Genomic DNA, 26,715 nt, shown 5'->3' on the forward strand with positions numbered 1-26,715 from the left:
TATCAGCTGTCAGGCCATCGTTACCCAAATCTGCTCCATGTGTCAGAGGAATGCGCACGGGACAAAGGCTGCGGCTTGTTGCATTAGCGAAGCTGGAAAAAAATGATCATGCCTTCCTCCAGCACCTCAGGAATGCTGGTGTGTGAACCGAGGGGTCAGTGTGGAGCACACCGAACATGATAGGAATTTCTTTTTCCAAAATCCTTAGCAGGTGCCTGCAAGCATGCTTACTGTACATGTAATCTTCCCTGAGGGGACTGCGGCGCCCCTGATATCACGCAAGTCTGTGTGCGACGTCTTAGTCATTTAATCCGTCGTCTGCTTTACCTGCTCTCTGCAGAGTGCCTGCGTGCCGTTAGCGATCAGGACGACTTGTACAACACTGCCTAATGTTCACCCCAGATGCCACCTGGGAAGTGGAGTCTGAAAAATATGGAAAACATCTCTGTTATTACCTCCACCTGCTATGTGGAAAATGTTCCAGAGGAGCTTTTTTTTTTTTCTTTTTAAAGCATGAAATGTTCACAATGCACTAAAAAGAGTTATGCAAGCGAATCCATCCACCTTTTCCAGCTGATTCCACTCAACCTGAGCGCAGCAGTTCATGGAAAGTTTGCAGAGCTGCAGGGAGGTCTGTCAGCTGTAACGGACCAGTGAACAAACAAACTCGGCTGCGTTAAGATGATGCTGCGAGAGGCGGTGGGCTGAGGAAGAGGATGCTGTTCCCTGTGTGTTGGGGAATGAATGATGCCAGGTGCCACCTGCACTGCTCGGACCTCACAGGCTGAGTCAAGACCCGATTCCTCACATTCAGCCTGTTTATGTGACCGAGTTCCAGTCAGTGGGCCAGGCATTACCGGGCATTCCCGCCAAGGGTTCCTGTTGTTCAACGCCATCTCTCCCTCCTCTTCCTCCTCCTCCTGTTTGTCTTCCTCTTGCCCTGGCTCAGTGAGGGGCGGTAGATTTAGTCAGACTGTAGTCAAAATATGTCTAAAGTGACCATTATGATGACACAGAATTTATTTCTAAAGCTTAGTTAATCTGAAAAGCGTTTTACTTTCAGTGCTCGCAGCGATCACATTACTTTTAATATTCAAGGGTTTAAACAGGCCAAAACCTTTTGCTTTCAAGTCCCCTCTCAGAGCAGCCAGGTCCAATGGCGCCAGTACAAATTGCATGTCACACTGTGGGAAATGGATCTAACAAAATCCTAACAATTTGTGTTGGATTACCATAACAGATTGTGCTACGAATGCATGGTGAATCAGCACTATGATGGGAATAAAAGTTAATAAGCAGGTCATCTACCAGAAAATGACGTGTAAGTGGAGCCTGTCATGGCAAAGATAAGGAGGCAGAGAGGGCAACATGAAATGCCAATCCTGCAAAATCCCAATTATACTCAAGGTGATGGTGCGTTTCATTTGTTCACTGGTAGCTGTAACTTTCCGGGAAAAACAATGTGCACAACAACAGAGTGGACAGAGCTACCGTGACGTTTCTGAAGAGCCAGATTGAAGCTCAGAGTGGATGGTAACCAGCCAGTGCAGACAAGTTGAAAGGCAAGAATGAAGATAAATCCACTTCTTGATTCTTAAGGTTTAAAAATCAAACTGTGAGGTCCTCTCAACTCGGGGTGTTTATTCCTCCAGAATGTCCAGGCTCTACCATCGGCTGTCTCCTTGAGAGTCTGCTAGCTCTGACTACTGTCTGCCGGTCAAAGCTAACAGTCGCTTCTTAATCTAATACAACGGCGTCTGTCCCTCCCCTCCTGTCTGTCAGTACAATCAGAAAGCCATATTATTTGTCCAATATTTGTGTTACAAGTTCCCGCGACTAGCCGTCACTCACGGCGGCCACGTCTTCAATTATACAACTTTAAGTTATACAAAAATCTTGCTGAGCCTTGTTTTCATCACTTTGTCTATTGTAAATCTGTTAGTAATCTCTTTATAACTCTGCTTTATGAATTAAGGCTATTGTTAAGTAATACTGTAATGTCCTTCCTGGTCCCTCTGGGCATCACTGCTGTCTCGTACGCCTTCCACCCTGAACCCTCCCCACACTCCCCTCGGCTCATACACCCCCTCATCTCCCTGAGCCCGCTGTGAGCAGCAGGATTACTCCAGTAAGAAGCTGTCCGTCGACGCCCCCGGCCTGTGGCAGCGCGGTAATGGAGCAGTTAAGAGTGTTTTGAGGTGTGTATCTGTCAGACGTGGCGGTGCTGCAGGCTCATGGCTCTGGGATTAGCGTGACAGAGGGAGAGAAGGGGCTGTTTCCTTATATTAGAGTTGACTGGGTGACCTCATTGTCAGCATACCATTAGCCTATCTGATCGCCTCAGCAACACTCGAAAATATCTCATGGTGCATGCAGTGAGAGGGAACCTATAAAGTTTATTGCATGTGTTTGTGTAGGCGTAGTTTCCGCAGCGTCTTTGATGGCCCTAATCGGCCCACCAGGGACCTGAACTCTGTGACCTCAGGGTCCAGCTTTGATCCGTGCTGTTGTTTCCCGGGATCTCTGAGGGACGGGTCAGGAATTAGGAGAGAGTCAGGCTCCCTTCGACAAACAGGCGGTGTCACCAGCACTTTGCCAAGATATTTCATGCTTAGCCAGACATTCCCCGAAGCTCATTACCTAAGTAAGGCGAGGGGGGGGGGCGGAGGAGGGGCGGGCTGCCGGTGACACCAGCATCGGGTCGAGATGAAGAATGTGGATAACGCTGTTTGTATCTGCCTGCAGAGAAATTTAGAATAACAAATGGAGCCGTCTGGAGTTATGAACTCTATCAGCAGGTGTTTAAAAAGGATTTGATGATTTTTTCTGTCATTCAACAGAAACAACACACAGACATAATGACGCTGTCAGGTGAAAACACTCCAGCTACAAAATAGGGGTCGACAGATACGGCTTTTTCAGGGCCAATAACGATTTGCAGAAAAATTGTAATCATTTTGTCTAGATTTCAAACGACCAGTGATTAAATCAACGCGAATACAATTTACAGAAGTACTGTTCTTGAATACAATTTTGAGGTCCTTTAAGTATTTCCATTTTCTGCTCCTTTAACTACATTTATTTGATAACTTTAGTTACTAGCTTCAGATTATTCAGTGTTTATCGGGTATTAACTGTTATGTGTTATAAGCAATATATTGTTGTATGTGAGACATTGTGTGAGAAGATGCAGCATCAGAGCCAAAGTAGCACATTTTTTTAATTTGTTTCTTTTATCGGCATCCCATCGTGCTGAGAAACTGTATTTTCTGTATCAGTATTCTCCTAACCGACATGTATTCCTTTTTATCTTCATCCATCCAGTGACTGTTGGTGTCATGCAGTTTTCATCAGCAGATTAATTTTGCCTAAATCTCATCTTTTCTGATCTCTTCTCATCCACATTGAGATTAGTGTGTATCTAAAAGTGGAGCTTTCAGGCCAAAGTCGGCCCGCCGGTAGGTGTGATTTGGCCCAGGAGATGTTTCTAGTGGAAAAAAATAAAAATCGATTAGAAAAAACTGTAATATCAGTGGCTGTTTTCTTATTTTGTGAAGTAGAAATGCTGTTTGAATAGATCGTATTCCTAATAATCACTTTTCATAATCTGAGCACAGCGGGTAGAGTGTCATTAGGTACTAAAACTACTTGGCTACTTTAGGAATATATTTTACTTACTTATTCAGCATAACTGAAAAAACTAATCAATCACTCCACCATCCCCGGCTTGGACTTTGTCCTCCATATGACATTAAGCGTAAAGCCACTTGTCAGGTGACATTATTTGACACGTTGGTAGTTAAAACGGGCCGTCGGTGTTCAGTGAGCAGACATGAATCTGTTGCCGATCTTGCTGTTTAACTCTAAGCGAGAAAAAGCAAGGAAACATCTTAGCCGAGATTTTGGACTTGTCCTTTACAGCAGAATTTGCATAGATTTCTGCTGCTGGTATCTAATAAACACAACACGACAACAGTGACGGTGGCAACAGAGCGGTTTCCACCAGGTGTTCAACTGTATTGAACAAACACATCAGAGTTCTATTCAACAAATCAAATGAGCTGGAAGAAGTGCAGCTCAGTGGATCAAATGTGAGTAACGTTTCGGATTAGCAGCGATTTAGCTCTTCAGTTGCGGTTGCATCATTTGAGGGGCAGATCTTTAGGATAAGTGCGGAATGAACGTTGTTTTCTGTAGGTGTGTTTGGATAAAGACAGAATTCGGGATAACAGCTCCGTCTGATACTATCTGTATTTTCATGTCTCTCACCTCTATTTGTCTACTCCTGCCATAACGTCTGTTTTTATCAGGACTGGTTGAGACTTCACCCGGGTTTATCGAAAGCAAGCGATAACATCATTATGGTGAAATGTATTGGGACAACAACAGGATTACGGTGTGATCGCACCACGGCATGCTCGCTGTAAGTTTTAGCTGTACTGTAGTCTGACTCTGAGCGCACTTGGTTCTACTTCACCTCCTGCTGCCTCCTCCTGCGCTCTCTAACCTTCCCGGACAACCTTTCTCTTCTCTTCATTCATCTCTGTCTTTCAGCCTTTTGTCCCCGACTCTTGTCTTCCTCCGGCCTTTCAGGAGAGCGTCCTCGTTTCAGGTTCAGTGACTAACAAGCATTCGGCACAATAGTTTGAGTCTGAGAAATAGGGTTCAACTCAGTTTCCTGTGAGGGGGAATCCAGTTCCTTCCAGTTTGTAAATGACAGAAAATAGAGACATTTTCCTAACAGGGTTTAATGACGTCCCCCTGGTGACAATTCAGTCATCAAAGTCTAGAATAAACATTCCTATAGTCAAGTAATCTCGAAGACATCAAGAAATACAATTAATTGATCGTCTTAGCTATGATTGTATTTGCAGCCAAACCCTCTGTTGTGTCGATTAAAACAAATAAATTAAACATATCAACGAACTGCACTTTAGTTGTTTTTCAGAAAATACTCCCCTTTGAATGAACTATTTACCTCTTTTTGACCAACGTTTTCTAAAATCTGCAGTGCCCAGGTGTTTTATAAAAACACTGCTGAGCTTTTTCTAAAAGTAAAAGTGTTTGTGCAGAGATGAAACAAATTTGTGATTTCCATTGATTGCGATTAAATAAACTTTTTAGACGATGTAATATGAGGATTTGGTGCTGACCAATTATCAGCATCTGTGTTACTAGTGTTCAGTGGCTGATAACATTTTAAAAAGCACTACTCTGACGCAGCCACCTCTTTCTGTTGGTGGTCAATAATGTGTAGTCAGCAGCCTATCAACACTGAAAAATCTGAATTTATGAAGTAACTAATAACTAAAGTTATCAAATAAATGTCGTGGAGTGGAAAAATAAAGTGCAGAAATGAGAATACAGCAGTTCCTCAAAATTGTAGTCAATAAGAGTTTCGCGCCAGCATCTTTTCTCAGTTGTTCCCAATAAGGAGTGAGCGCTGTGGCAGCAGCACCTCCAGCTGAAAATCTCTCAACTCTTTGGGAAGGCGCTGGTGACGTCACCGCCACTCTTTTTCTTCTTCCTGGCATAGGTGATAATAGTCTCCTTATTTTTGTCTCCTATGGATCATGTTGTGAACCCACATCCTCCTTGCTCTGATGTCCCGTTTTCAAATAAAAAACAAAAGGATAGTAAACCTCAAAGGTGAAGTGTCGATCATACAGCGGCAGGTGTCAAGCTAGTGTTGTCAAGACGCTTAATCTCAGAGCTCCTGAAAAAATGCTATGTGGACACGGGCCGTACAGTAGCAGAACAATAAGAATACTGCTGTCTACTAAGATATTAATTTTTCCTTCAAATGTGGATCGGTTCCAAATATCAATTATTGGTTGCTTTCTGATCATCAGTATCAGTAACAGCCTTGAGAAGAAACTGTCAGTCGATCCCTCGGGAGGATTATGTGAGGCCAGAGTAGATAATCACAGCAGTTTGTTTACACATTTGTCAAATAAAGTTTATTAGGTGTGTTTACAGCTTGTTATGGTGACACAAAGCATTCATGCTCTTCCACTTAACCACCAGTCCTCTGCGCTACCTCAGGCTGGCACACCTTCAGTCGACTTTCACTTCTTTCCTCTCCAAGAACAACACCAGTCACTCAGGTGCGGCGACACGCTGGCATGCAGCGGTCGCCTCAGAGAAGTGGCGGTTTTTATTCTGGCTGCGAGTTTGCTTCCGTCGACAAGGAGCTCGGGACATTTTCTTTTAGACTCCCTGGTCCCTAAATGCGCTGTTAAGAATAACAAACAAGCTGCCAAGATAAATCATGCCATGTTTTTCCCTCCCCGTTTTAAAGGCTGCCATTTCATCATGCTGCTGTCATCCTCACAGGCAGATAAAGGGTCAGAGACTAAGAGGGTGTAGAAAGCCATCCGTCCTTCGGCCTCATTTCACTTACATGCAAAAACACATCGGGCAGTTTGCATCCTCCTGTCTGTGGCTTTTGGCAAGTGAGCATGAAAGGGAAATTTACCATGATTTGTCCGGATGTCTGCGTTGCACAGGCCCGAGCGTTGATACGAGGTGTTTTACTAAGCAGATAAAGGAGGCAGAGGAGGACTCAAGAACACAACAGCACGGACTGACAGGATACACTCCGGTGCGTTGATAAATGTGTCACACTGAACATTATCACTTCCACTCACTCTGACAGACGACACAAAACTTTCCATTTTTACATTCTCGGAATGCCAAACAATCATAAAGGACCATACCGCTGTTTATGTATGTCGCTTCTCATTAATCACACGCCTCTGACACCTCTTTAACAATACAATCACCAGAAAAACAACATCAATATTGGACGTATCTGCAAAACCCCAGATCCCCCATCCTTCAAATTAAAAGACACAATTGTTTGTGATCAGCTCCTATAATAACACATGTAAACGTTTCCTCATCTGACATCTCCGTCAACAAGATCGTACAGATTGGAAAGCCCGCTGAAGCATTGTGCTTGTGATTTGAGGCTATATAAATGCAATTTACTTGACTTGACAGGATGACATCATTTGTCAGTGTCCTCTAAAAATGATCTGACGTTTGGGTGGATTTAGGCACAAAAACAAACTCTTAATATTCGAGATGCACCTATTGCGTTTTTCTTGGTTTTTCTGATTCCTATTTTCTTTTTTCTAAGAACCGTGATTAACTTACACAAACACTTATGTTACCTTTTTTTAATGGAAAATTAATTTGCATTTTCATGACTTTTAAATGAAATAACCCTGGAAATAATCTGCTCATTGTCCCCAAAACTCTAAAGATCAAAGTTATATTTGAATGATGAATTGAATAATTCAAAATAAATATGAAGATGCTCTTTGTGTACAAAAGTTATGATTATAATAATGATTAGATCCAGATTTAGTTTTGTGTACCTATACATGTGTTCTCTTTTCTTCAAATCAGTTTGAAATGTTAGGTGTGGCAACTTCAGAAGACAAAAGCAAAATGTTGCGATCAATCTAAAGTAACCCAATCGACCCCCTTCATCTTAAATAAATCAAAACAATTGTCTGATACTCTAAAAGACAGTCGTTCTTTTGCTGTAAAAGCAAAGTACAAAAAGGAAAAGTGCCGATAACGTCATGATTGTCATATTCGTCAATCAACCGATTGGTGACTTGGGATGGAAACTGATAAGATTTTATCAGGACCAATCCCATTATCAACTCTGCTTATAGGTCCATTCTTTATTAGTTTCCTTGTTGATTTATTTTCTGCATGGACAAAAAGCTGCTCAGACTGCCTGTGTGGTGCTGATGTTATTATGACACGGGATATTTACAGCCGGTACCAGATGTGCTGCTGGTTGGGGAGCTTTGACACTTTGGCAAATTATGACATTCCTGGAAATCAAGCCTCTGTTTTCTTGCCACCTTTCTTTGTGAAATGAAGCCGTGCTTTGCACAGTCTCATCATGAAACTGCTGACTTGACTAACAACATTAGTAGGTTCAGAGGCATACGATTCAGCTGGATCGACAAATTTGGACCTGGTTTTCAACTGGAGCAGACCCTCGACCTTTCATCCTTATACTCAGCCTCAGTTGGTTTCTCGCTCCCTCGTTGCTGGTGGTCTGATGCCACCGCTGCTGCTGATGACCTGTGTGGTCTGAAAGGTGGATGTGGGGGTCAGGGGAAAAACCATAAAGTCTAAAGGATTTATACAGCCCAGTTAGAGCCGGGAGAGAAACTGTGCACTGTGAGAAAACTGTGGTGTAACACTGCTAACGCTCAGTTTGTTTGTGAAGTTACTTGTCAGAGCTGATTAAATGATTTGCAGAGCAGAGTGGCAGATTTGTAGCACATCGTTTAAAAACCAGCTGAACAAGTTGATTAACTTCTTGCTGAAGTGTATTAGCATTAAGCTCCAGTTACCACGATGCTGGGCGAGGCAAAACGATCCTCCTCTTTGACTAATCATTTTCAATTTGTCTGATATGTACGCAGGAGGTGAAAGGACATGATACACACTGAATAGCAGACACAGAGCATGTAGAAACACAGCAACGTTTGACAGAGTTTTCAAAGTTGTGGGTGCAGATCATCGTCTGAGCTTCGGCTTATCTGTCGGTGTCTCTCAGCAGAATGCAGCGACTGAGAGGAAGACGGAGAGCAGTGCCAGTTGTCTGAGCTGTTATCACTAAATAAACTCAGAGTGACACAGAAATCCCGCTCAGTGTTCAGACACACAAACTGGACTATTTTTGCGACACATGTTTCTGGTTATGTTCCTTCTTTCAGGGCCGGAAAATTAATTTATTTTTGATTAATTATCTGTCGTTAAAGAGTTTTTTCTTCATGGTGGTCAGTCAGTACATCCAAAGCTTCAGGTTCAGAGTGAGATGTTGTGTAAGATGCCTGATTGCAACACTTGTCCCTAGAAGCTTTTGCAAGAATAAGATTTGAAAAGACATTTTTGGTGACATTTGACCTTTTATTTAGTGTCACGATTATGTCAGAATCCCTCCTAAAATGCACTCTTGTCGGTGATTATGTTAACTCAGACTATCACCACGTAGAGGGAAGTGTGCAGTAACTCATGGAAGAAGGGCGAGCTAACTAATGTAACTCAGCTAGTTACAGTTACAACTCAGCCGAGGAGGACCTCATTAATGTTAGTACTGTCTCTCCACAGGCGACACAGTTAGCAGGTGTAGTCCAGTAAAAAGAAAATATTACCAACATTACATTTTTGTTAGCGCTTTAAGCACCACAAGCTGAGTGCCATCTAGTTTCATTATATTCAACTATATCCACTTTAATAACTCAACACCAAAACAGAGAAACAACGTTAACAATTGGTTGTTTGATTTTGGGGTGAACTTTCCCTTTAAATCTATTTCCTGGACAGGCTGGACAAATTGGATGCGTGTGCAGCGCTGCTTGGCGTGACGTTAACTCTCGCTTTTCACCTCGCCGCCGATGTTAACAGGTTAGACCGGCCGCAATGAATGCACAAGTCGCTTGCTTCTCACGTGCACATCAAGCGAGGCTGCTTCGTCGCTTCATTAAGAGATTCTTGCCAATCGCCACACACGCATTTCTCTGCCACAAACAAAATGAGGGACTGACTTACTACCTGCAAAAGTTAAAACACAGATGCAGATGATGAGAAGACAATCGAAGGTACAGAAACAAATGCTAAGTCATTAGAAAAAACATTTTTCTTTGCAGCGACAGTCCAAAGTTGCAGTTTGACATTTGCTGGCACTCGTAATGTTTTATTTACTGTTTGTACAAAGTGGAAAGAATATATTCAATTCTTCAAAAACCAGAGTCATTCCAGGCACTCCACATATTAGAAAATCATGTTATATTACAGTGGTTTAATGATTAAAACGCCAATCATTAAAGAGCCAAAATGTTTCTACCACTCCGTCTTCATCAGGGCTACAAACAACACGATACGGCCTCACTTATACTGTAGCAACTGCCAATAAGAGGCAATCATGTGACCCATGAGTTACCAGGTGAAACAAATAGAAAAGTAATGAAGCAGAGAAATAACAGGAGATGAGATGTCAAAGATTTGCTGTATATCCTGTGAAAGCAAATCAAGACAAAGGTTTGAGTTATGGATCACAGTGAACTCACGGGGACGCTGTCGGATCTTCCACTTTTCTTGTTTAGACATTTTTCACTGGGCTGTATTTACAACACTCATAAAAGTACAAGTTCAATATTATGGAACAAGCTGCCCGGTGTTTACAAGCCGACAAGACGGAGATTTATTTGGAAACGAGCAGTGTTTGGGGACAGGGCGTGATGTGAGGATGATTACTACAAAGCAGTTTTCAATATTTAATGTTACTGCAGCACCCAAACACGAAGTCTTTTATTCCAGACCAAAACATAAACCTCAAGAAGGAACACTAGCTTTATCTACAGCCAGCTTAATGTCAAAGAGTCACATATAATAAGCTGGTTGGGGTCACACCTGCAAACTCACTACTACTGTACCACCTGCGAGTTTGCAGCTGGTTTCTCCACGTCGCAGCTGCAGATACTGTCCCAGCTGTCAGATGGTCGGCAGTAACAGTTTATATTCAACATACAGTAAGAGTTCATCATGTAAGAGACCATCAGAAGTTGTCTTTGTCTGTGTATGCCTGAGAAAGCCTGACATGTGGCCTCTAACCCTCTTCAGATTTTTAAAGAGCAGCGGTGGCACAAACGCCGCCCTCCTGTCCGTTCCTCAGTGGCTGTCCGTTACGCATTTCACCACCTTCGCCAAATTGAGGCCATTCAGAGCAGCAGAGGTTTAGTTTGACCCCCGTTGTTCCGCCACCCCTCCCACTCTGCCCCGAGGCGGTGTTCCTGCAGTGAAGGTCACCGCGGCCTGAATGGTGGTCCCAGATAGCAGTCATAAAGGCATGGTGGGTGCAGGACCCCTGTAAAGATCAGTTAGTCACCACAGACGAGGCGGGACCGACGCATGAAAAGACCGGCAGGAGAGGAGGGAGAGGTGTGACCCTCCGACACTCATCAGCAGCCATCGTGAAACATCAGATCAATCCAAAAACCACTCTCAAGCTTAGCTTAGCATAAAGACTGGAATCAGTTGGACACAACTAGCCAGGCCGAGTCTAGGTTATGTCTCATTTTAAAAATCTGTACAAGAGCTGATGTATAGAAACGGCAGGTTGCTGTTTTCCGGCTTATTATTTGTCGGACCCTTTCTTGGCCGGTGCCAGTTACTTCCTGGTGTTGCCACTTTTGCAATGGCAAGACTTCCAGGAATGCCCTTTTTCCAAAAAGGTCAAACTATTCCTTTATAACCCAGCCTCAGACAATGGCTTAACGTATCGCCCTCCCGGTTTCATTCTTGGCGTGTTACGCAACATTCCCCCCTATTGTTATTGTAAATGGCGCTTTTGCTGTTAGATACATGAGTCTAGGCGGAGGTTCACTCGAGGCTGCGATAATCTTCCGCGTTATTTGGGTTAGAGATGTCTGTGGATGTGGTGGTTGACAGCTGGCTCACCGGCTGTTGACAGAGTTTGAGTTTTGTTTGGGAACGGCTGCCTCAACATGCTGCAGGTGCACACAATCGTGTTTAGTTTGAGGGGAGATAGCAGCGGAGCAGTGAGGGAGAGGGTACATTGTTGGACGACAGGGCGAAGCGACACCATCAGAGCCGCACACAGACGCTCAAAGCGGTCGCTGAGAGTCAGGGGTGATGGAGCGATAGCCCAGAGTGTAAACACTTTCCTTTTGTGACTGCTGCTCAGTTTGTGTGTGAGTTTTTTGTGGAAGTCAGTAACTGGCTGTTGCTTGCGATGACAGGCCGCAGTGAGTATTGCGGTGACCTCCTTTCACGCCGTGAGGCACCAAAGTAAAGGTATTTTTTCAGGTATTTTACAGGCGGTGTGTTGAACTACTGAGTCCAGACTGCACTTTGGAGTCTTGAGCCAGTGCAGACAGACAGTCACATAATCAAATTAGCTGACTTAGTGGGATATTTATACAAATTTAGGCTACACATAGTTGAGTCACAAAAGACAGCTCAGCAGGTCATACCACAAAACGGCAAGAGGTTCAGAGTTTTGCACAACAGCACAAAATAGATACCCACATGGTGTCTGTGTTTTGTCCAGTGGTTTTGGTGTAGTCACATAAAGACAGTGTTGTATAAAGTACCCAAAGGTCATGCTTGAGTGAAGGTGTTAAATATTGCGTTGGTTAAAGTGAAAGACACCCAAACGAATAGAACTGGAGTGAAATATTATATTGAATGGAAGGAGTGCAATAACTGGCGAAAGTCTTCCAGAAAATGAGAGGTGAATTGTTGTCAAAGTCTGGGTCAGTGATGCTCTGAGTAAAAAGAACAACCCACTTCTTTCCTGCTGCTCTGGGATTGTTTTTCGTCATTTGTTTAAGGGAAAGGATTGTTTCATTGCTGCAGCTCTGACAGTCTTTTTTACTTTTCATGCTTGTCAGGGGAATTCTCGTGTGACTGCAGAGTCCTTCCTCAAAATATTGTGATGTTTCCGTCGCTTGATAGTTGGAGTCACCGGACTGAAATGTCTTTTGTGGTCACATGCGTTTATTTTTAGATCTTTACCTGGTTTTCTTAAATTTGATCAAGCTAATAAATAAGCCCTTGTGTTTCTGTCTTTGCTGTAATTGCTCCTCTACTTCACACATCTATCACTCCGTGATCTACAGTCTCTCACGTGATGGGACCGGAGGAGCTATCAGGCCCTCCAGTGCAGCTGCACCGTCCACACCGCTGCTGCGACTGACTGTGGTATCCAGTGTTGAGTGGGGACATGTGGGGCCTCGGCGCAGACTGACAGATGCTTTGGGAAATGGGACAAAGTCCCCGGGAAAACACGTCTGGAATGTGTAACAGATAGAAGGAGAGAGCAACTTTCATAACCAAACCAAATGAAGGTTAGCGGTTACGGTAATCTGCCGGTTCATCAGTGATGTCAGTGTTCAGCCCCTCGGCCTTGTAGATAACTCTCAAGGATATTAGCCAAGCTGTGGATATCGTGCTCATTTACAATATGTGCTGTAATTTAGTTGAGTAATTTACTTAAGCTTATCGGGGTCAAGGCAGTGGGTCATGTCTGCTGTATGTATGTAGTCCATTCTGCAGTTTGTGTGTCAGTGTGGTAGTTAAAATGTGATTTTATTTATTTGAATGTAAACAGGTGGTCTTTGACCGGATTAACTTCTAAAAGGTCAAAGTAATGAAGAAGAAGTTTGGTGTCGGTTGTGGAGATTTCCAACCTGAATTCTTTAACTGGATCGCAGCCTTAAAAAAAACAACAAAAAAAACAAAAAAGAACTGTTTTACACTTTTTCCTCAGCATTCTTTCCACGCCGCTGACTGATTAAAGGCATAGTTTGACATTTTGGGAAATATGCTTTCGTGCATTCTTACTGTTAGTTAACTGAGACAGTTGATACGACTCTCATGTGTTTTGTAAATATGAAGCGAGACAGTTCAGTTCAGTTAGCTTAGCATGAAGACTGGAAACAGGACAACAGCTACCATCAAACCCTTCGTTTGGCACTACATTCCCTAAACGTACAACATCAATATTCCTACTCACAAGCTCAGCTGTGCCTGACACGTGATGTTCAAAATATAGCAAACACTTAAACAGATATATATTTTAGGAGGCCAAAATACAGTATGTCTTGCTTCCGGTGTCATTGAGCAGTACAGTGCTCTGCTCCCCTGTCGGTGTTAGCGTTGCTTCTCCACACAGGGGATGGGTCATCTACTGCAGGTAACACACTGACGAAGTACCTCATACAACCCTACATCAAAAGACCTGAATTGTCTCTTTAAGAGAAAATCGACATTTCCTTACAGGCACTGTGTGATCAGGAGGGGCAAGAAGGCATTACTTTATATTAAGGGGTCCCACTCATCTAGGAGACCTTATTTGACCTTACAATTTTTAGGAATGTTCTCCAAAAAGCCCAGAAGCCCACAACATACAGCGGATCATCTTGGAAACAACCCAGATTTGAACAGGTTGAGTGCCAGCCATTGTCGGCTCACTCGCTGTGAGTGCACTTTGCTCAGACCTGTTGACCTGCGCTGCTCACGGGAATTTTTTACATCCACGTTGTACCAGTGCACACATGTCCGCAGTCCTCTCGTTCTCGTGGGCTCCCGTATTTGTAGAACGCATTCTGCAGCTCCTCCCGTATTGTTGTAACTCCCTTATTTCCCGCCTCAGGATGGGATTAAATCTCTGAACTTCCACTGAACTACATCAATCCGATCAATCGGACACATCAAAGAAATTGGATACAACATGTTGAGGGATGCTCAAACCAGCTAATTTGTTCTGTTAAGCCCACTTGTAACATTACAGCTCAAAGTGACATGATGTTATTGAGCTAATCGTTACAACAAAGGCTTGGAGAGAGTTCATAATCTTCCAAAGGAACATTTATTGTGATGTAATCTGATTGGCCCACAGTTATCGGTCACTCCTTGAAAACGACTGACTGACGATAATTTTCAAGAGACTGTATCAACAAAAATGTCCAAAAAACGCAGCTCATTTTAGGAGGTTATAAAAATACCTCCAGAGATATGAGACCTGCTCGTGCAGAGCTGAATCATACTGGGCAGAACTATGTGTTATTGTTTTGGCGGAGGCTGCCGTCGGATCCATCCCAGAATCTTTTTTTTTCCTCCTTTTTTTTTTTTTTTCTTTTTGTTGACAATAGAGAGCGATGCAAAATTCGGGAATCCAGCATAAACAATGAGCTTGGCATGACCGGATACGATGAAAAGCAGAACTAAAGAGGATGATGATGATGATGATGAAGGAGGATATAAAAAGACTCGACACAATGAAGTTTATCACCTGGCAGCCATCTCGTCTAAACATCGATCCATGCCAGCCTCGGGATGACTGATGCATCATGTAGAAAATTCAACAATAACTTATATCAGTTTATGTAGTTTTATGTGTTTTGCTCTTTGTATAGGCAATTTTTTCCACCTAAGAACTTGTTTTTGACTGTGTGCACAAAGTGAGTGTAAACAAGGAAATAAGGAACTACAATGAGTTTTTGCCCCTGTTACTTTCAGGCAGGGGTATCTTGAGGTCATAAAATGGCATTTTATTTGCCAAGCACCTGAATATTTCCTCAGAAAAACACATGTTCATTTTCAGTGATAGTGTGATCTAATATGAATTCGGACCATCAGATACTATATGATGCGGACCCATTGTGTCTTGCTAGCTAATAGCAGTATTACAGATCCTCCACAGGCTTATTTTTGCATTAAAAAATAAAAGCGAGGAAAAACAAATAATTCTGTGTGTTCAAACTCCTCGAGATTAATGCCAGCTTCTGACTGCTTGGGTTTAGTTTATTACCTTTCAGAATAGCCCAGAACCATGCCTGTACACCAGATGGTTCGACAACAGCTTTGAATTTACTTTGGGCTACACTGGGTTACACCTTTTAGGATAATTTTGCATCAATTATCCAGTAATAAGAACAGGTTAACTTAGCATTTCTCAGAGACCAGAAACAGCAGGAAACAGTTGGTCTGGCACCGTCCAAGTGTAAAAAAATAAATAAATCCCATGACTTTTTAAGCTTAATAATTAACTTGTCACATCTAATTTGTGTAAAATGATAGTTGTGGTTTCAACAGTGGGTATCTGCCTGACTCATTCTTAACCGGGAGCGGGAAGTGACAAAGCTAAGCGGCTCCAGTTTCATACTCAACATGCAAGTATGTGGGTGGTTTGATCCGATTATGTAACAGGGAATATGTGTATTTCACTTGTTTCCCCAAAATGTCTAGCTGTTTCTTTGTTGCACAGTAACAACATTGATATCTCACTCTGAGAAAGAAAGAAAGTGCCCTTACCAAAATGTTAAACGACTACTTTAAAACACAGATGCTACTTTAAAAAAATATATAAAATCACATTACTATCGGGATTACTCCGGTTGTTTTGTTGATTTCATTAAAAAAGTTACATCTAATGCACCTGGTTAAAAAAGGCCACCATCTTGGCATTTCAAAATCCTTTCACAACCCATTTGTTAATTTAGAAAATACCTTAACAAAACCAAAAACCAAACAAGGCTCTCCTCTTTCATCCCAAGTCGCTGACATGTCATAAACCCGAGCTATATACAGCACAGCAATCTATAGAAGTTAAAGAAACGTTGGCTTAGACTGTCAGGGTGTGTTAGGAAACAGTTTGCTCCGGATAGGAAAATGCCTGAATATCTCAAACAAAGAAAGTTGTTGTGTTAAATCCACTTATTCTAAAGACAGATGTATGGCTTTGATATGTTACATACATTAACCAATGAAAACCGAGATAAAGGCATTGATCTCTGATGAAATGCCCCTTTTTGAAGTGACTCATAGACAAAGGTAAAGGCTTCACCACTTCATACACACCAACATTTACCTTCGGCATCCCTCAGAAGGGATTATCATCAAGTGTTGAGAGAGCGAGAGAAAAAACTAATGACAGAATAAAGGCTTCACCTCCACCTGCCTACCAGTGTAAACAAACACAGTGGCTAGGGAGGGCAAAACAAAACAGGAACGCTTAATAACACGTGTACCAGGCATGTTACAGTAAGTTAGCGTCCCCATTTCCTAACGTGTTTTTCCTTGGAATTATCTTTGCAAGTCCAGCGGCGTTGGCTCCATACACTGTTCTCTCAGATAGTGAGATGTTTGTTCAAGGCCCGATATACCAGCGCTGCGTGTTGACAATTATGGTTGTGAGAAAAATATGGGTCAGCATCCTCGAGCACAAAGGGAAATTCCTATCTGTGCCACATTGTTATTGGAATGAGATAACTTTCTAATGTTAACCATGCTAACATTAGCTTATTAGCACGAAACACAAAGTACAGCAGCTAATGGGAATTCTATTTTGAAGATATTTGGCCATTAACCAAAATATTGGACCTATTTTGACCTTATGATAGCACAAGATGAACGTCAGGGGGATCAAAGTTACCATGATTCATCCTGAGGCGACACTCAATGGATCTCCTAAATGTCATGGCAATCCACCTAGCTGTAGTTGGCGAGATTTTTCAGTAACAAATCAAACCAATGTTGGCACGAGAGGAAAAGTCAGGGAATCTTCAAAGTTGTTAGGTATTCATCCTCTGGGAACCATGAATATCTATACTAATCCACTGAGTAGATTTTGAGATATTTCATTGGACGAGTAAAATATTTGACTAGATGGCGCTAGAGGAAAAGTCATAAGGAGTTACCTAAATCTCTATAGGAAATCTTATTAAGCTCATCCTACAGTCAGATATTCACTAGGAGGAGAGCGAGTCAGGTGCAGAGCCACCTGGAGGAATAAACACCCGGATTTATGTCAGATTCTGCTCTGATAGAGATCTGTTTACTGATTGACTGGAGCTTGAGGAGAAATGTGCTTTTCTTCATGGAATATAAATGTCTGTATTCAATTTTGTTGCAATCAATCCACTAATAGAGACCAGCGTGGTGGACTGACTCACTGACAGTGGCCTCGAGCAGCGCTGCTAGCATGACTAAACATAACCGAAAATGTGTTTCTCTGAAGTTAATTATGCTGTTTTAAAGCTAATGCCAAGATTTAACTGTACTTCTAGATAGCACACCCTCAGGCTCTCTCTCGTCAGACATTGATTAATGTTCGAGTGGGTGAATTACTCCATCTGGAATGCTCTGAGACTTAACACCTGTTAGCCACTATGACAGAAATGCAAATAATTACCTCAAGTGCATTTTTCTCCATGCATTTATTATCTGTGTGCATGAGGTGTATATAATTTGTTATGCAACGTATATATTTTTAAACATCTTTGTAATATGTGTTTCTCATCATGCCTGACTTCGACGGAGCTAATTTTGGATCCTGGCCTGTTACTGATCTTGTTGTACAATTCTTTGCATTCTGAACATTCCCTGCAAATGTGCATATGAGCGGTGGGTGACACGGCCCCCCACTCTCTCTTTGATTTCAAGTTGAATTAAGCCAGGGAAGAGCAGAGCTGCAGACACCACTCATCCTCACATTCGTGTCTGTCAGCAGAGCATTTTTTGAATATCTCGGGGATATTCCTTTAATGCTTTTCGGTATCTGTTGTGCTCCTGGCAGCGAGGGCGGCAGGCGCTGGGCTGGGTTGGACTGAGAGTGGGATTACAAGCTGACAAAGTGCTGAGAGATGCCTGCAGAGATTCCCATAATCAGCCCTCTGAGAAGTGTGTCATCCTCTCCCGCCCAAATGATGACAAATCAGATTCGACGACACGGGAGAGTCAAGTATCAAGACCTTCTCCTGCAAAGCAGACACTAAAAGGGCAACTTCTTCCCCCCCGCTCCTCAAGTCAACCTCCCTGACAGGTTTCCCGCGGTGCTCCGTCACCCAGCTGACTCCTGGTGACCTTTTTCAGCCAAATCCTGAGTTTGACTCATCCAGCACAGTAATTAATCCCCTCAGGTCGGGCTGCAGCAGGGTTTCGTGAGATGCTTTGGCACAGCTGGGAGTGTTGGTTGGAAAACAGGGTGTGTGGAGGTAGAGTCGGGCGTTGGTTAGACGTCAGAAGCCGAGGCCAGTCCTCCCCGCCCAGACGTTCCTCGCAAACAGTCCTATTGTTCGGCTCCTGGGCTCAAGAATTCCTGTCGAGTGGAGGAGATTCCTCGCTGTGTAATGGGGTATTATGTTCGCCTGCTCTATTCAATAGGCTAATGAGTTATTCCAAAAGCTAATGTCTCAGGGGAGTTCCTCGCACAGAGCTGCATAGTTTATAGGGTAAGTGCCATTGTGTTGGGTCCCAGGCCCGTCAGCATGCTGTTAACCTCTTCAGTGTGCAGGTACATGGAGGCATCTCCTCTCAGCTCCTGCAGAAGCTTAATAAAGCGTCGGCCGGCTCGTGACGTACAGAGCACACAATGATTCTAAAGATAAGACTGAAAAAGTCAAGTCACAGAGGCAAACATGCAGCAGACAGTTTGATAAAGGCAATCTGATAACAAGCTGTAGGATCAGTGTGTTAAAGGGGCTGTAGTGATGTGGATTATCAGGAGGAGTGTGGTAGAATAAAAATGTACACCGAGTACAATTATTCTAGTACAATTTTTAGATACTGTACTTTATGCTCACCGGCATCTGTTTGACAGCTTAAGCTTCTTTTCAGATTCCAGTTTTACAAACAAGACATATAAACTTATACAAATTCATCTTTACTGATTAAACTGCACCACAGTATTAAAAAATAGCTCCAATTAGCTTTATTTTGATCAACTACATCAAGGATCTTTGACGTCTTTCATGTCAAGGACCCCTGAGATGATAGAGCGACGGAGCAGGGACCCTGTTATATATTGTATATTATACACATTGTATTGTAGGTGTACATTATTGTGTAGTTGTAGCAGACAAATGTGACACATTCAACTTTAGAAACCACCAGAGAAACTTGAGAGGGTGAGGCTGAGTGTCTTGTTGGATGAGTGACAACTTTTCCAGGATCCATTGTGGCTCACAAGAATGTCCGCACACTCAGTAATAATATTAATAATAATGATGATAATAATGATATTTATGTAATATAGCACCTTTCACAGATGGAACTCACAAAGTGCTTGACAGGTGAAGCTCACTCAATCATCACTTGAGATAATAATACATTTAACTGGCCAATGTGTTTCCGTAATCATTAGGTGGCTGCTTCACTGGTATGGATAGTTGGTGCACAGTCATGGATCATTGGCAGCCTGTCGTCAGCTTTCAGAAGATCATCAAACTACACAACGGTTCTGTGCTCCCCCTGCACGAATGTATCAGGTAAAATAACAGTGATGTGCACCATTTTGCTGCAAAAGGAGTTCTGTTGGAGTGATGTTGGTATAGAAACATGTTTTGCGTCACTTTCACGTCGTGCTTTATCTTCTTGGTCACATTTCCTTAAGCTACCCAAAGGTATGTAAAATAGTTTGAATAAGCTGAATTTCAATCAACTACAAAGTTACAATGCTGCTTAAAGGTAATGATTCGTAACGATAAGCTAATATATGACGTAGCACAATTGCTATCTAGACCGTTCTGCTTGGTATTGAGCACATTAACCTATGAAACATGATGTACATTTTAATTAAAAAAAGGATCTGAATGCTAGGATTTGCTTGACGATGTGCAATTAAATAAGATATAGAATGTGTCTGCAGTCAGATGATGTTTGAGTTGGTTCGTAGGTGTCAATATATCAGGAATATTAACAAATATGGCATAACTTTACATAATGCATCAGATTAAATAAATGTACCAGTGAAGATTATGTGATGGAGCCACTCTATTGTTGTTCACTTTCACTTGTTATGTAACATATTGTGGACAAATACGTTTCTGTGCCGAGCATTATTCTGGATTAATTTCCTTCACGCTCCCAGGAGAGTGCGACATCAGACTTACTTCCATTAACAGGAGCTTAGCTTGGCGAGGTCGAGCGTGCACTGTACCTGCATCACGGGATCAACTCCATTTCTGGCGTGTCATCGAAACTGCCTCCCTATTGTCGCCGGACCGTCTCCTGCAGCAGACGAGTCTTCGAATTGTTTTGCAAACAAAAAGTAGGTCTGTCTGGAAAATCTGACATCAGTGTTATTATGATTTGAATCTGCACGCAGGAGGACGCAGCAGTTTTTCTTCCACTGAGCCTGCGGCACAGAATCCAGCGGGGATTTGTTTGCTAAATGGGCTGGATAGATAAGACTTTTTCAGCCAAGTTGCATTGGGTTGTTCTCCGCTGCCAGCTCGAGCAGCGCCGCGATGACTGATGGGAGTGTGTTCCAGGCGCACCAATGTTTGAACGGAACCCAAGAACAACTTGTTTGACATATATCACATGTACAGCTGAGATATAGAAGGAACGAACCTGACAGATTGATGCAGCATGGCTTTAATCTCGTAAAAAGTGCTTGTGATGATGGAAACAACTTTTTAAGAACTTAAATCATTGTCCAATAGAGAGTCTTATTTTTAATCCATGCTTACTGGGTATAAGTGAGGGATTTTTACTTTGCTCTCCAGTAAATCCACGTTTGGTTGTGACATTTTCACACAAATCGAAGGATTACATTCTCGTCTACTGGTTGAGAAAACCTTTTTAAAAACATATTTGATTGTGGGCTTTTTTCATGATACAGGCTTCTCTTTCATCAGCAGCAGAATTAGCTGGATGAGCGATTAACTGACGTCAAATTAAGCTGATTTATTAACCGAGGCTAAATTAGAGATATCCACAGAAGTTCAAGGCGTTTTGGTTTCATTACAGGAGGAAAAACAGATGGTCGAGGAGTGGTAATGAGTAATTGTGTAAGGATCGGCCCTTATCGGCATTAATCATTACAGGTGAGCGCGGACGCCGAAGCAGGTAGTTGAGAAAATAATTTAAGAGTGAGTCAGGATCTGCTGCATTTCAGCTGAGTCACTTTTCAGCTCAGGGACAGAAATGCTCAGGCTGGAGGGTGGTAGATATTTAAGAGTATTTTAAAACAAAGCAGGTCATAAAAGAGCTGAAAACAAACAATGTGCTGGATGTGTCTTTGAAATCCGAGCTGCTGATGGAAAACCTTAAATCAACTTTCAGCTGATTTGGAAATTGCAGAGTGTAGTCTGGTTTGGCACGCAGATGAAAGGGCAGGGTGAGCTGGGGTTTATGGGCTGTTTGCCTCGCTGTCCTCCACATCAACACTTTCTTGTTATCGTCTCTTTCTTCGTCCCCGTCTCTTGTGTTTTATCTCACTTGTTTGTGTAACTTTCAACTTAAAGGAAAAGTTCACCCACTTCTGATGGGATGCACGCTAGCGCTTTTAGCTTAGCAGCGACGGTGAAGACAGTGACGGTGAAGGCCTTAAAAAGTGTTAATAACGTCTTTTCAAATCAGTTTGAAAACCACCAGAGCTACTGGTGACTTGGCTTACATCGGACAAGCTGTAGGGAGCCCTTTGTGTTCGGGGGAGGGTTGTATTTTTACATTTTTAAACAAGTCCCATCTACTTTTCAGTTGTTTAGGAAAATGCTGCAACACTTGTTTTGTTGTGAAGCTCCAGAATTTTTTTGAATAATGATTACATTTTTTTTTTTTAGCTAAAACCTATCCTTTTAAAGTACAACATGTTAAAATTGGGCCCCTGAAAAAAAGTTATACTCCAAGTAAAAGACAGTATATCACAAGAGTAACCACAAAAGGCTGCTGTCTGAAGTTGCTGTTAGTTAGTTAGCACATTTAGCAATGCAGCTAGCAAACCTGACTGAGAGCTTGGAACACCAGCAGAAAGTTGGTGTTGTTTTGACGGGGAACTAAGGAGCTTTGGACCATCAGGGGGACTTCAGGTTAGCTGGTTAGCATGCTAACTTCAGTAGACATTAGATATCTTTGACGTAACTTAAAACCTGATGTAACCCTGGTGATGATTTTAGTTAATTTAACTGAGTGTTTTAAACTTAAATTCTTACATACTGCACCTTTAAAATAATTTAATACAGAGCTCATACTTGTTCTGTTACATCTCTGATTTGTAGAGCTCAACGTTCACTGAAAGTTTTGTGCTGTGAGTTATTCCTCCAACTTTTAGCCGAAACATTGTTTTTCTGAAGTCACAGTTCCTTGCACGTACAACACAGCAGCATAAAGGCGCTGACTTTTTAAATAAGTGTGTACAAATTTATTTAAGATTGGCCAAAACTTGGCACCTTGGTGACAAAACATTTCACAGAAATGACAAAACTAAACATGTGACGGGCCAATATGGCCATCAAATTACAACATACAAAAAGAATAAATAAATAGTGACATCAACATACATACATAGCATATTTAGTGGACAATTAAATTATGATAAATGAAAGAACTCCCAGCAGCTACTGTACTGCACAGCTACAATGACCTGTGTCCTGACACACAGGGGACGACCTGTTACATAAAATGCAGTAAATAGTTTCAGTCGGTGAAAAATCTTCTTGTGTGAAGCAGTGACAACCGCATGATCCCTTCTATGTAGACGTAACAGTCTGGTTCTGCAACTTTGTATGAGGAAAAGTAATGGCATCTTTAAATATAATGAGTAGGACTGCCCTCATCCGTATACGGCAGTGGAAGGATTTACTGTATGTGGAATCCTTCCAGTAAAGTCAAGTGTTTGAAATGCTCTGTGGTGCTTTTTCTTTTTTAGTCCATATGAGGAGCGGTGATTGAGTCTGACCCTGACACCAACAGGATCAATCAATGTCCTCGGCCGAGTCCTTCGCTCAGCTTATCTACTTTCACCTGAACTCCGTGTCTACTGTCTCTGCCCTCGTTCATCTGACTGATGAAGTGCAACCGAGTCGAGTCGTGAATGCTCTCGAAGCCAACATGGAGGAAGTTTTCCGGCCATATCTGGGCTCTCCTTTGTCTTCCATTGGCTGTAGAGAAAGGGCTTATGAAACCCTTTCCCCCTCTGTATGACAAGGCGCGGAGGTTATCTGTAGTCTTTAGGAGGCCACGCTCTCGCCCTCCCATGCCCTCGCCCTGTGGCGCTGTCTCGCCCTCCATTTCTTCAGAAGCAGGCTGGTCTTCAAGGCGGCCCTGATCGCTAGAGGCGACACCCGTTTCTTGTTGCCATTCTTCATCCTGAACACAAAGACAGAGAACGATTAGACATCTTAACCATCGATCTCTCAGGGTTATGTAAAAGGTAAACCTACACCTGGGTGGACTTGAGCTGTCAGTCAAACATTCAAACCACTAAGTAGGCAGAGTGTCAAGCAGAACACACTCTGGAGTGGTTTGAGGAGACTGAATGTTATGTTTCCAATTATTAATGTGTCAGACAAATGGCGCTGCAAATTTGGGAGTCTCAAACATGATGGTACATGAGTGCTGCTGCAGCACAGGAGCTCATTTACTCCCTCAGACAGGGAGGGAGGGAAAGTGATGCAGCTCAATTCAGGTAAATTCCACACAATCTCATAAGTCTTATGGAATTCATAATGCTGCTCTGTCATCATAATGTACAGGGAGTTTAATGCTTTAGGGACTCTTGAAATCTTGAAATTCCTGCCCTCAACACGTGCTAACTGTTTTCATCTCAGGCTCAGAGGGGTTTGACACAGGCAGATATTAACTTGTTGCCCTACAAAAGACCTCTGTGCGAGTGAGGTTATAATTACCACGTCCATTTATTTCTTTGCAAATACGCTCCGAGCTATTCAGCCTCATTGAGTGTGAGCAGGTCGTCTTACCTTTTAATCCTGCCCGTGTCGGCTGCCAGCTTGTGTTTGCACTGCGCCTCGGCACAACCATCGCCCTGGGCGGAGCGGATCACCGTGTCTGGCAGCGTCGCATACCTGAAACAGCGCACGATGAGAGCGGGATCCCATTAACATTATTCACCAGGCAGTTTCGAGACATTATAAAGACGAAACTTGTCCTCACATGCACGCAAATGATAGACTGAGGCGATTTCGAGTATCAGCGACAAAAACTATGATCCGTGTTTGGGTTGTTGTTTTGATCGCGTGCTCATGAGACTTTTCAAAAGTGGGATAAAATGCAAATTACACACCTGAGGTGTTTTTCCATCCGGCAGAAGTTCCTGCATGTGTTGTCTTCTTCGCGGGAACACTGACACCGGGGTCCGCCGCCGCTGCTGCTGGTTGCCATGGAGCCCACGACCGCGCGCTTCGTCCTGGGAGCGTTGCCCAGTCCGTAGGAGACCACGCGCCTGGAAAGTTAACACAGTTCGAATCAAACAAACTGAACTTAACGGTCGGGGAAAACATGTCCTTTTCACGCTAAAATGCGTTAAAGTCTGCTCGTTTAACTTATAAATGTACAAGGGAATGTCACCCAACGCTAACAAGGTATGAAAAACTCTAGTTTATTTTCAGGTAAACTCGCGAAAAGTGTTTTAAGAAGTCGACAACGTACTCAAAATGTTAGCTTAACGTTAGTGTTAGCTAATCATCCGTCTAAAAATACGTGTTGTATTTCAACGTCTATCCAATATTTGGGTGAGTAATTAGCTGAATACTTGTTTTCTGCGGACACTTTCAATTTGTAACCTTCCTAAAGAAAGGTATAACATTTTACGGCTGTTTAAACATTTACATAACGGTGACTTACTCAGGTGTGTTGACCCATATGATGTCCAGGTGGCAGAAGTAGACACACTCCTTGTCCAGGAAAGTGGCGCAGGAGCAGCGTTTGGTCCGCACATGGCGCCCCTGGGTGGTGGTGGTGGTGGTGGAGGCGGTGGTTGTCTCTCCAGAAGGCGCTGCAAGTACTGCAATGAAACACTCATTATTAAAACACTGCATATAAAACATAAAACATTAAATGTCACGAATGTGCATGAAGTTAAAGTGTAATCTGCGCAGTTGCAGCAAGATTGTGCTCTGCAGCTTTGCAGATAGTATTCCAACTTTACTTTATAATAGTAGTTCAACTATTGCTTATATTATGTATAAAAACGTAATGATTCATTCATGTTAATACATAGGTAGAATAGATAGAGAGAAGCGTTCGGCAGAAGTTACCTGTGCACAAAATCCAGGAGTACATCACTGATAACACGGAAATAAAAACGTGTAAATCCATTTTTCAGGTTCGTCTTGGACAAAAAAATATCGCTCGGCAAAAGTAATAATAATCCTCCTGAAGTGTAAAATTAAAGATCCAGTGATTTTCTCTCCGGTACAGTGTCTCGCTGGTCGTCCTCAGAGATTGACGCAGGAGCGGTGCAGAGTCTCTGTCAGTGTGGCCCCACATGTTCAGCCCTTTGACTTTATACAGGAGCGTTCCACCTCCCCTCCTCCTCCTCCTGCTGCTGCTGCCGCTGCTCCGCTCTCTGTTGTCCTTTGGCTCCTACCCAGACGATGATGTTTGTTAGTGGTCGGCGGCTGATAAGCAGCCGTGCAGGCGGAGTGGAAGATTTTGAGATGCCTTGGCCCTGAGTGAGTGGATGATGGGGGAGACGCCGGGTGATTGAATGCGACCTGTACCACACTTCAGTCGGACTCTGTGGCTGAGCTGCAGTGGCAGTAATCAGACGGCAGGTGGCAGGCAAGCGTTGTAGTGGTGAACATTACATAAAGGAGTATATTATAATGTTGAGAGTATAGATAATAAGTGTACTTAGGTAGAAGTAAAACATAACTTTTGCTGAAATGAGCTCAAATAACATTAAAATAGGTAGGGAGACAATAAAACTCTCAAAAAAGTTTAGACAAAAGCATTCAAGAGATAAAACATTACTTAAAAAAAACAAAGACAAAAATAAACTAAGAACAATTAACAGGAGGAGGAGTCATTTACTGTAAGATTTACATTGTTTTGAATTTGGCAGGAGAAAGAAAAATTCCTTGTTTTAAATCACAAAGGACATCAGGAAGGAAGAAGGTAAGAATTAACATTAATAAAAGCCATTAAGAAACACAGTGAGAGTAGAGACATAACTTGAACACAGCGCTAGTGTTGTCAGGATACGGGCGTTTCTAACTTTGATACAACAATATTCAGTATAATTTTCAATACCGGAGGAACACATTGACTATTGAATATTGAGGGCATTAAATTTTGGATGTTTATTAGAAGACAAATATAACAAAATATCAGTTTTCTTGGTTAACAGCAGAAAGACTGTAGTCAACAATAAATACCAAACTCGTATTCTCTTTACATTAAGTTTTA

At 42.6% G+C, this 26,715-nt stretch overlaps 1 protein-coding gene and 2 long non-coding RNA genes across 3 annotated transcripts in view; 2 read left to right on the forward strand and 1 right to left on the reverse strand.

Annotated features, from left to right (window-relative positions):
* LOC115579550 (uncharacterized) overlaps positions 1 to 19,823 on the forward strand; it is a 44,030-nt gene extending 24,207 nt beyond the window's left edge. Inside the window, exon 3 of the long non-coding RNA XR_003983677.1 lies at positions 19,706 to 19,823. This is a non-coding gene — a long non-coding RNA (uncharacterized LOC115579550). The remainder of the gene's footprint in view (positions 1 to 19,705) is intronic.
* A 2,862-nt stretch (positions 19,824 to 22,685) lies between these two features.
* Positions 22,686 to 26,057, reverse strand: edn1 (endothelin 1). Its single transcript, XM_030413098.1, has 5 exons — positions 25,563 to 26,057; positions 25,150 to 25,309; positions 24,590 to 24,748; positions 24,267 to 24,371; positions 22,686 to 23,655 (listed from the first exon to the last, which is right to left on the reverse strand). Exons 1-5 carry the CDS (start codon positions 25,621 to 25,623, stop codon positions 23,517 to 23,519), a joined length of 624 nt encoding a protein of 207 aa, XP_030268958.1. The 5' UTR covers positions 25,624 to 26,057; the 3' UTR covers positions 22,686 to 23,516.
* The window catches only part of LOC115579548 (uncharacterized), a 39,941-nt gene continuing 37,967 nt past the window's right edge, over positions 24,742 to 26,715 (forward strand). Inside the window, exons 1-2 of the long non-coding RNA XR_003983675.1 lie at positions 24,742 to 24,887; positions 25,179 to 25,306. This is a non-coding gene — a long non-coding RNA (uncharacterized LOC115579548). The remainder of the gene's footprint in view (positions 24,888 to 25,178; positions 25,307 to 26,715) is intronic.

Source organism: Sparus aurata, chromosome 3, assembly GCF_900880675.1.
Source record: "Sparus aurata chromosome 3, fSpaAur1.1, whole genome shotgun sequence".
Taxonomy (NCBI): Eukaryota; Metazoa; Chordata; class Actinopteri; order Spariformes; family Sparidae; genus Sparus; species Sparus aurata.